Here is a 10,204-nt window from a genome sequence, read left to right on the forward strand (position 1 = left end):
CCCCACTCTCTTCTCCCTGTCTTGCTCTCTTCCCCTCTCTCTCTCTCTCCTTCCCCCCTTTCCATAGATTCTTGTATTTTTACTTAGTCAGTGTGTTATAATCATTTGGGACAATTTTATGCTCACATTAGCTCATATTTAGCCAGTGGGAGACCTTGAGAGGCTAAATTTTAAAAACACTTATTTAAATATATTTTTTAACATTTCTGGGTTAATTTATTTGCATTAAGTTATTTGTTTTTAAACTTTTTCTTGATCTAAACTTTTGACTTTTGGCTCCAGTGATCCTAGTAACGTGGGTAGAATCCATTAATGAATGGTTTTCTAATTATTAGCTCTCCACAGAGAGTTCAAGAGTAAATTATAAACCACATACATTCATGACATCTTCACATAATTTTACTCTGCATAATTAAGAGAATTTTCCCCTCAATATGTTAGATTTCACCTAAATCCTAATGGAGGGATATACAGTGTCTTGCATATTTATAATTTTTGTTCCCACTAGGGGGCATGCTTTAATACTTTGCTGACACGGGTAGGAGAACAGCAACTCCTGTCTCCCCTTCCGTACCTGCTTCTCAGATACTGCGGAAAATGAATTTCACAGATGCTCTGAATTCAAGTCAGCTGCTCATGTTGGAGGGCCGGGAATTCAGCTGCGATGTGAACATCTCCTTCTCACATGTGCTCTGTATGTAATGAGGAAGCATCTCGTAGCACGCTCGGTGCCTGGTCTGCCCTCACCAAATGTCAGTTTCCTCTTCCAGAATTTATCGTCCACTTCCAGACTGAAGTTCCACCACACTGCCACACGCACAGTCCATGGCAGTCTGCACATGCTGGCACAAGTGTGAGGAGGATTCCCTGCAGCAGGGGTGGAGTGTAAACCTTCAGCCAATTCAGAGGCCGGTTTGGCTCTGTCTTTTAAATTGTAGAATTCTCAAGTGTTCCTTCTCTGATGTGGTGGTTCCAAGCCTTGGTCCCTCCACCAGAGACGCACTCACCCAAAGCGCCTGTGGTCCCCTTGGTTATGGTAGCCACACCGTGTCCTTCATAAGGACTGGTAGATTGGGGTATATATCCCAACTGTGGAGTACTAAGCTGCAATGAAATAAACCAGTTGCAGGTAAATGCTTATGGTATGTTTTGTACAAATAAACATGCATAGAACAATGCCGACCTTTTAAGTGTATATAGTTGTGTTTAGCTACTTATGTGTACGTTCACAGAAGGACTGGAAGGGTCCACTCACGCTAGCAGTGGTTTCCTCTCGGAGGGGAGGCGGGGCGGGGACCAGGACAGGACAGATGCCCACGGAGGACTCTTGGTGGTGTTTCCATAGTTTACAGGAGTGTGGTCATATATTTGGGGTCACTGAAATTTTAAAATAAGCAGACACATCTCTCTGAAAATTTCAAGGGAATGGGAAAGATTCCTCAAGATTTTCCAGGACTTTTAAGTAGTCCTGTTTAATATTTTGCTCAATTTTGTATCACTTAGATTTTTCACTCTTCTGCAAGTAATTTTTTAGGCCTGGTTTAGCAGATTGGTATTTCTTTTCCCCTCCTAATACATGTATTGCCAACTTCGTTATCTTGTTTTCACCTCAAAAAAATTTTTTATTAGTACCTTCTTTCCTGTTTCACTAGGAGCCCAGGCAGGTCAATGCACTGATCCCAGTCCGTGTTGATCTTGAACAGCCAGGAGTGGGGCTGTGAGCACCTTCTGGACCATCGCTTATTACCCCTTACATGTTTCCCCAGTGCTCTGCACACCTGCATTCTGCACACCTTACTCTCCATGCCTCTTGTTTGGGGTCCACGTTCGGAATTCTGTGCAGCAGCTGCGAGTCACATTGTCCTTCCAGATCCGTGATGATAACCTGACTTCCACCTTTCTGCCCTCCTCCCAACACTCAGAAGCTAAGTATTAACCCACACCAGGCTTCTGTTTAATAATACATGGAGAGGAGGAGAGAGAAACAATGCTAAAACACATCTGAGTTTCTGTAGAGCAGGCGCTAGTGGCATTCTGGTCCAGACAGTTCTTTGTGGTGAGGGCTGTCCTGGGCGTTTGTGTAACAGCACCTCTGGCTTCTGCCCACTCCATGCCAGTAGCAGCCCCTGCTTGTGACAACCAGAAATGTCTTCAGACATTGCCGAAGGTCCCAACAGGGGCAAAATGGCCCCCAGGGGAGAACCACTGCTCTAGACAAACTGGCAGCAAAGCAGTTGTTCTCACTCGCCCCCTGGAATTTTACCTGAACTGTCTCTATCCTGCCTGCCGGGGGTAGAGCGGTCACAGCAAAGGGACTTTGATCTCCTGGTGGTACTCCCAGAGTCTGTACCCTCCCTCCACTGTTTCTGCATAGCTCTGCAGGAAAAGCCAAGCATGAGGCCCTCAGCAGTGACCTGGGTAAGGCGCAGGCCGTGGTTACGTCCCCCTCAGCCCCCCAAGGAAGATCACCTCTGACGCTTCACTCCACGGGGCACGGGGCGGCAGGGGCAGGTGGGCAGGAAGGGCATTTCCTCAGGCACTGGCATTTTGGAACATTCAAGTTTTATTTTACGTTCATTGATGTTTCTGATTACAGCATTAGAAAATGTAAAACATGAAGAAAGAAGTGAAGTCACCTACAGAGGTCTAGTGGTAACAGTAGAGAGACATCCAGGTTAGCAGACTGCCCAGTTTCCTTTTTGAAAAACTCGGCCCCTGTTTCTGCAGAGCACCTTGGGCCAGAGCCTGCCCTTTCGAGGCGGTGGTGGCGCTCCCCGGAGTCTGTCCCAGCCCTGCCCTCCCTGCTCTCTCCTGATATGGCAGCTCCTCGCCCTTGCGCGGTCTGTGTCTCTTCCGTCAATTCCCTCCGGCTCCGGCAGTGGCCCGTCTGGGATTAGTCCTGGACGGCTCCTTGGGCCAGGCCTTCACTCTGTCTGCAGTTGATTCGCTGCAGAGGGGGTCGTGACCAGAGCTCCTGTGGAGTGACGTGAGTGTCACCTGAGCTGGAGCCTGGACAGCCACCACGGTGCTCGGTGCATCGTCAGTGCCCAGTGTCAAAGCACCAGCAAGAGGGTGTGGCTGCACCGTGTGACGCAGCCACGGGATACGTGGCCTTCAGGCCTTTTGTGGGTAATGGATACTTGTTACCCCCACTGCCCCATAGGACCGGGAACGCAGGTTGCCGGCTTTTCTGGCCACCTGGTGTTTTGCTGAGTTAACGCCTCCATTTATTTACACGGTGACCTGCAGCTGGATGTTGAGACTGTTTCTACATTTTTGCTATTATAAGTGATGCTAAGGTAGTCTTTGAACATTCGTCTTCACACGTGATTTGTATGTGAGTTCCTCAGCAGTATTGATTCTCGAATTGATGTATCCCGTAACCGCAATCTGAAGAAACAGCCTAAAACAACAATTAGCACAAAATGTCTTTAAATCTTCCTGTCTTGTGGTAAAAAAAAAAGTTACAGATTAAATTATACAACTCTTTCTCTCTCTTGAAAGACAAATACCAGTTAAAAAGATAAGCTGTTCAGAAAGATGCTCACGTTTATCCTGTGTACTCTGGGGATGCAGGGCCTCTGGGTGGAGGGCACCGAATGTTCTGTATTTTAGGATGCTTAACCAAGCCGTTTAAGAGATACCCTCCTGCGCTGTTGGTGTTAGTTGGCCTGCTGGCCAGGCTTGCACGGGCTCACTTGAATTGATTGAAGTGGTAGGCTGTGCCAAGTATGGCTTCATGTGGACGGGAACCGAGCCTGCACTGGGACACAGTCAGAGTGGGGAGCGTGTGCCTGCCCTGCTCCTTTCTGGTGCCAGCTCACGGGTATAGCTTGGCTTCTGCTGGATCGAGGGCCCACACCCAGTCTAGGGCCTGGCCTCTGTGGCCAGTGAGGAAGGGCACACAAGACGTCATCCATTCGTTGGGCCCATGGAGGAGCCATTTTTCAAATAGTTTTTTGGAGAGAAGCCATCTGAAAGGATTTCAGCCTTTAAAATACCTCACATGTATTGTCATCTTTTTTTTATCATTCCACTTTAAAAGAATCTTCTATTTATTTCCCTAGTGGCAAAATAGAGGCAAGGAGAGGATGTAATGTGGTTTTCCTAAGAGTTGATACAAATGTCATAACCCATATCCATATAGAGTCTAGAGGTGCAAGCCACTTTTCCATTCCTCCCACTGGATCCCACGACTGCCCTGTGAACTGGCTGGCTCGCATTTGGAAGTACACAGCCATATTGAAAGGAACTCGGGTGGAGAAATGATCTGTGTGGGAGGGACTCACGTTAGTAGACAAGAAGGATGGCAGATATGAGACTCGTAACCAGATATGTGGAGGCTTCAGAAGCTTAACCACAGGTGACAAATGATACCCTAGTCCCATACATCTCTATGTGCTAGATCAAGTCACAGGAACACGGCGAGTCTCCAGTTTGCCAATCCCCAGGAGACTGCTGGTGTTTTGCTGGAACCAAAACTGCTTGCTCAGAGAATAGGAAAATACTTCTGTTCAGTGTGGAGCTGTTGGGGACCTCATGCCACCATCCCTCCATCCCCTGATTGCTGCTCGCTGCCTTTTTCCTGTTACCTCCTCCAAATTCCATAAACATCCTGTCTTTCCTTTTGCCCTACCTCACAAATGCCACTCAAAGGGGTAATTGGAAGTTCTCTGGATAATGCTGCAGAAATGTCGATTTTAACAAGAATGTCCATGTGCCTCTTTATCAACAGAAAACTTGGAATATAACGTGGAGCCTCAAGAAATCTCACACCCCGATGTTGGACGCTATTTCTCAGAGTTTACTGGCACTCACTACATCCCGAACGCAGAGCTAGAAATTCGATATCCAGAGGATCTGGAGTCTGTCTATGAAACAGTGCAGAACATTTACAGTGCAAAGAAGGAGAACGTGGAGTGAAGACTAGTAGGGGACATTGGACCTTTGCTGCTGCTGCTATCTTCCCAGAGAACAGGATTCCGGAAGAAGACGTCTCCACGGGTCCCTCTGGATTCACACCACCGGGAAAGCCACTGAACCAGTAGTGCTGTCTGCCTCCTTCCAAGCTGAAATGACGTGTGCTCCCCTTCAGCTGCAAAGACAGTGTTGCTCTCCGCCTACACTAGTGAATTCATTTGAAAGGCACTGTGTTCAGTGGCATGGCTTGTATGCTTGTCCTGTGGTGACAGTTCGTGACATTCTGTCTTCATGAGGTCTCACTGTCGACACTCTTAGAATCATTCTTTTTGTTCCCTTTCCATTATGTCTGTTTGCATTTGTCTCAGAACGTTTCATTTGCTGGACAGATGGGGTTATGTGTTTGCACTCATTTCTTCCTGATTTCTCTGTGGAACGTGTGCAGTCCTAAGTCAGGATTGTTTCTTTTTACCCCGAATTGAGTTGCTTATTCAACGGTAACGCTGTAAGTGATGTGGTAGCCTCTTGGGAATAGAGACATTAACAAACTAATGGTAATCAGAATCATGTGAATTTATTTTTTTTCTAATTTTTAAAGCAGATTTCAGGTGTTTTTTTTGGTTATTTGAATTGGGAGAATGACATGGTTTCCCTTCCATATTCCTCTCGGGATTTATGCTTATATCTCAATGAATCCTTAGTTTTCTATTTTATTATATAACATTATTTGAGAAAATGCATAATAATGATTTTTGTGAATGAATTTTTCCACATTCATCTACTATTCTTCCCTTTAAAATAAGTATTTTTTTAAATCCAGTATCATGTGTAGATCTTAAATTAGTGATGGGTTCTCTTTATAGTAGGAAGTACAATCTAATGTTAAAATGTTTGCCTTTAGAAACCATGCTCTATGGTCTCCAAAGACCTAAAAATGAGGTTTCAGGGAAAAAAAAGAAATAATGAACCTTAAAAATTAAAATGCCCCCATCATCCCTTAGAGTCACTTCAGAATTCTTGAATATGGCAGGTAGAAAGAAAGAAAGCATCTTGAATGTCAAGAGTGTTGGATCAGTGGGGAAGGAGACGTGAGTGTCATCTGCCCTCCGGTCACCATTGCCATGAAGGCGTCGGGATGCAGCGCTTCTCCAGTCCCGTGGGGGTCTCACCTCGTATTCTGATGCCACTGGCTTCTTTTCCGTGTTCTGAGTGACTGAGCATGAAGGTAACCGTTCTTTCCGCAGCTCTGGAGCTCCCGCCATTCTCGACCTGCCAGCTCTCCAGCGAGCTGATATTGTAGTTAGCCAGTAGGAGCTAACTTCTGGAGGTAGGACCTAGTCACTTTACTCTCTAAGATTCAAAGAATCCAGTTGCTCTAGTGAGTGAGGCTTCAGGGGGCTGTGGCCCAGGCACGCCTCGCCACCTGTCTTCATTTGCATGCAGTGTTTTCACACCACGTTTGATGACTGCCTCTTGTTTACCCTTCAGAAACCCTGGGATGTCCAAGGTTTGAGGAAGCCACTTGAGACCACTTAGTAGCAAGTGACAGTTATTAAGCAGTTACTAGAAAGAGATGGGGATTTGGCCAGCTGGCTCCTTCCAGCCTGAGTTAGCTGTCGTCCAGGGTGCATGTTGCTGGGTCAGTCAAATCCACAGGCAGGTGATCTGGACTTGCTTTTGGAATTGTGACCACTCCCAGTGCCCAGCCTGCCTGAGGTGGGTGACTTTACACTACTCTCACGTAAAGGGGAAAATTAGGTAATATGGAGTTAATACTAATGAGATGCATTATTCAGAAACTCGGGAGCATGCTGAGAGTTATAACTGTTGGTTTTCTGGTTTGATTTCCTTTTTTCTTAGAATAACATCACAGTCAAGAAAGATGGTTGACCTTTGCTGACCCCATGTAAATATGTATCTAGACTGTTTTTAAATGTGTTTCTTCATGAATGCTTCATTTGGCTCCAGGAAGCCTATGTCACCTGTGTAAGTTGGTATTTGGGCACTTTATATTTTTCTAAAAACGTGTTTTGGATCCTGTACTCTAATAAATCATGTTTCTTTTTAAAATTTTTCCAAAAATTTTCTCCATTTTAAAAGCCCTGTTATAAAAGTAGAACTTTCACAATGTTAAAATACTAAATATTTGGATATAGTAACTTCTTTTCTCTTCAAATGAATGCCAAGACTTTTTTGTACAATGATTAATAAATAGAACTTACCCAGAGAAACCGTACAAATGGCCTGCCCAATTTCCTTCCAGAACACAAAGCCCAGCCGTGACAACAGCAGAATGTCTCTCACTTCCCTTCTCCTCAAAATGTGCAAAAATTTGCTCTACTGAATTTTTCTTAACGTGGGTGAGTGAACGGGACGTTTATACTGTGATTTCCCCGCCAACTGTTAATTTTGGAAGCTCCCTGGTAATCTTGAGAGTATCTGGGTGTAACGCAAAGAGTGCAGTTCTTTAATTCTGTTCAAGTACATGCTGTGAAACAGGGACTGCAGATGCTGTGAGGGAAGCCCAGGGTCTCAGTGTGCTGTTAATGGTGACCTGATGGCCGCACGGCATGTGCCATGTCCTCGATCCTGCAGAGCGCCGTTTCTCCACGATGTTGCTGCAGACTTGATGGAAGGAAGTCCTGGGCTAAACAGTCACCAGTTTCCCACACTGCGGCGTTTCTCAAAACCTTTCATATGCGGTTGTGCGTTGTGACCTTCCAAGAGGAGAGTATAGTGTGCCGTGTCTTCCTAACTTATCAGGCCCTAGGACTTCCCTCCCCCTGCACGCACGCACGCACACACACACACACACACACACAGCATCCCTGCAGTCCAGTGTTTGCAGACAAACTCTGGGAAACACTGTCTCAGTGTGTCCAAAACTGGTCTACCTAACTTATCATCAGACCAGTTTGGCCACACGACTTCTTTGAGAACATATGCATCTAATCAGATTTTGAAAGGTCGGCTTTATGTTGTCTCTGCTTGAGCCTCATAATAGATCTCTGTTATAAGTGCATTTACACAGCAAAGTTTTTTTATTGCAAATACCAGCATTAATACTGTTGCTAAATCAATTTTGTGTTTTATAATATCTACTTAAAGTCTTGTTCTAATTTTAAGATGTCTCGGTCTCTCTTAACATATTAAACTGAGTCAAGCTTTCATGTTCTAGGCTCCTCTGCCACCATCAGGTCCCTTTACAGGAAAAATATTTCTTCTCCTCGGTCCACATTCCAAGTAAGGGAAATTGGACTACCAGCAACTTTCTAATTCAAAAGTATTGTGGCCATAATAACCAAGATGTTGCTCTTCATGTTTTTCTTTTGTTTTTTGGAGGGAAGGGGAGAATGTTCACCTAGACGAAATGCAGAATTTGGCTATGTGACAGTTTATTTTGGGGGACATTAATAGCTGTATTGCATGTATTACTTTGCATCGTGTGCTTACCTTGAGCCAGGCACTGGCCTCAACTGTCAATCCTCACAGCAACCCTATGAGGCAGGGCCAGGTAGTGAATATTTTTGCAGGCCGCATGTTTTTGTGGTCTCTGTCACATATTCTTTGTTTTTAAAAATGTACGAAACATCTTAGCTCGCGGGCTGTACACAAACAGGCCACAGGCTGGATTTGGCCCAGGGGCCCTAGTTTGCTGAGCCCTGCTGCGGGATCGGCCCGCCCAGCATTCCGCTGTGCAGATGGGGAGTCGAGAGCATGCTGCTTGGGGGCGGGAGGCCCGGCCCTGCACCAGGTGTCTGACCTCCGAGCCCCAGCTCTTGACAACCGACAACTCGAGCAACTACCTCGCCATGTTTTTCTCCTTTGCCTTGGCAGCAACTTTAACTTCTAATGTCTCAGTTCTGGAAATTTAGAATCTTAAGAGAAAAGGACATTCCTTCGGTGAATAAAATTATGTGCAATTACAGAATAAATGTATTATGGCCATTTAGCAATGATTGTATTAGGGTAATGCTAGTTCTGTAATAAATAGACCCAAAAATATATGATGGCTTGAACACAAAAGAACTCTTTTGCTCACGTAATACCGGGCAGGGGAATGGGGTGGCGGGGTGGCCCTCGTGCAGCGGGGTGACCCAGGCTCAACTGTTCTCGGCGTGTGGCTTCCAAGAGCACCCTGGGGCCATCTCCCTTCACCCAGCCTGGAGGGGAGTGAGCCTGGAGGGCCACGTCTGGGAGGGTTCCATGAGCCGAGACTGGGAGACACTCACCACTTCCACTCACATTCCTCGAGGGAGGCTGGGAATGAAGAGGGAACAAATGTGGCTGTCAGCTACGGTCCACTGTCTCAGTCTGCTCGGGGGTGCTCTTCTCGTGGCAGGACATGCCCCGCTTCCCAGGGAGACAGCCTGTATGTCAGTGGCTCAGTCCAGAAATGGACTGCTCACTCCTGCCACAGCATGACCACCAGGCAGTGGGGGTTACTCCTTACAGGTCACGCTGCTGTCTCACATCCATAGTCTCTGCAACAGATGCTATGGGAGGGGAGGAGAGGAGACCTCACAGGGCAAGCCACAATCTGTTACTTCTGCCTCAGTAGCTAGATCTCAAGTCACAGACTCACAGCCTAACTCCAAAGGAGGCTGGAAAATGGCCTCCTGGGTGCCCACGAAGAAGAAAGGTTTGGGGGCCCTGCCTTGTCTGTGCCCTGAGCGTCTCCTCCCCACTCTCCGCGTCGTGCCCAGACCTCAGTTCTCTGCAGGCCATGCTGTCCCCTCCCTCAATCCAATGTGGCTCCTCGGGGGCCGGCCCCCATGAACTAAAAGAAGTTGTCTGACCCCCCACCTTTATCACATCTCCCCAGTTCCCATTCACTGGTGAAGCAGGGACATCACAACCGCAATAAAAACTCCCACCTGGAAAAAGAAAGAATGAGACATGGAGAAGCCCCTGGGCTCTCACAGGGACGAGATACTGCTGGGTGGGCGTCATGAAGACCCCGTGCCCTGGGGTGGGGGTGATTCCCCTCTCTGGGAGGAACTCATCCATTGTTCCCCCATCCTGCCCTCTGGGTCGAATTCCCCCCTGGTCAGTCACAAGAGTGTGTTGGGGGCGCACCCTCCCTGGGAGCTGTGCGGCTTTCAAGTTCCCTTCCTGCCTGGTGCAGGCTGGGGGGCCCATCCAAGACTATTTTACAAGCCTGTGAGTCCTCTGCCCATGACTCCTCAAAAACTTAGCAGGCCACTAGCCTATCTGTGCCAGTAATCGTACCCAAAGTTCTTTTCCAGAACTTTACAGCCTGCTTTACCTCCTTGCTTCTCCG

The 10,204-nt window shown here is 46.9% G+C and overlaps 1 protein-coding gene across 3 annotated transcripts in view; it reads left to right on the top strand.

Annotated features, from left to right (window-relative positions):
• FBXO21 (F-box protein 21) overlaps nucleotides 1-8,958 on the top strand; it is a 42,459-nt gene extending 33,501 nt beyond the window's left edge. For all 3 annotated transcript variants that reach the window (XM_087424143.1, XM_004429938.3, XM_004429939.3), the window contains one exon: nucleotides 4,736-8,958. In XM_087424143.1, coding sequence (XP_087280269.1) covers nucleotides 4,736-4,923 — 188 coding nt within the window. In that variant the 3' untranslated portion in view covers nucleotides 4,924-8,958. The remainder of the gene's footprint in view (nucleotides 1-4,735) is intronic.
• Nucleotides 8,959-10,204: the final 1,246 nt, after the last annotated feature.

This window comes from Ceratotherium simum, chromosome 35, assembly GCF_057802395.1.
Source record: "Ceratotherium simum simum isolate JZ-2026a chromosome 35, ASM5780239v1, whole genome shotgun sequence".
NCBI lineage: Eukaryota > Metazoa > Chordata > Mammalia > Perissodactyla > Rhinocerotidae > Ceratotherium > Ceratotherium simum.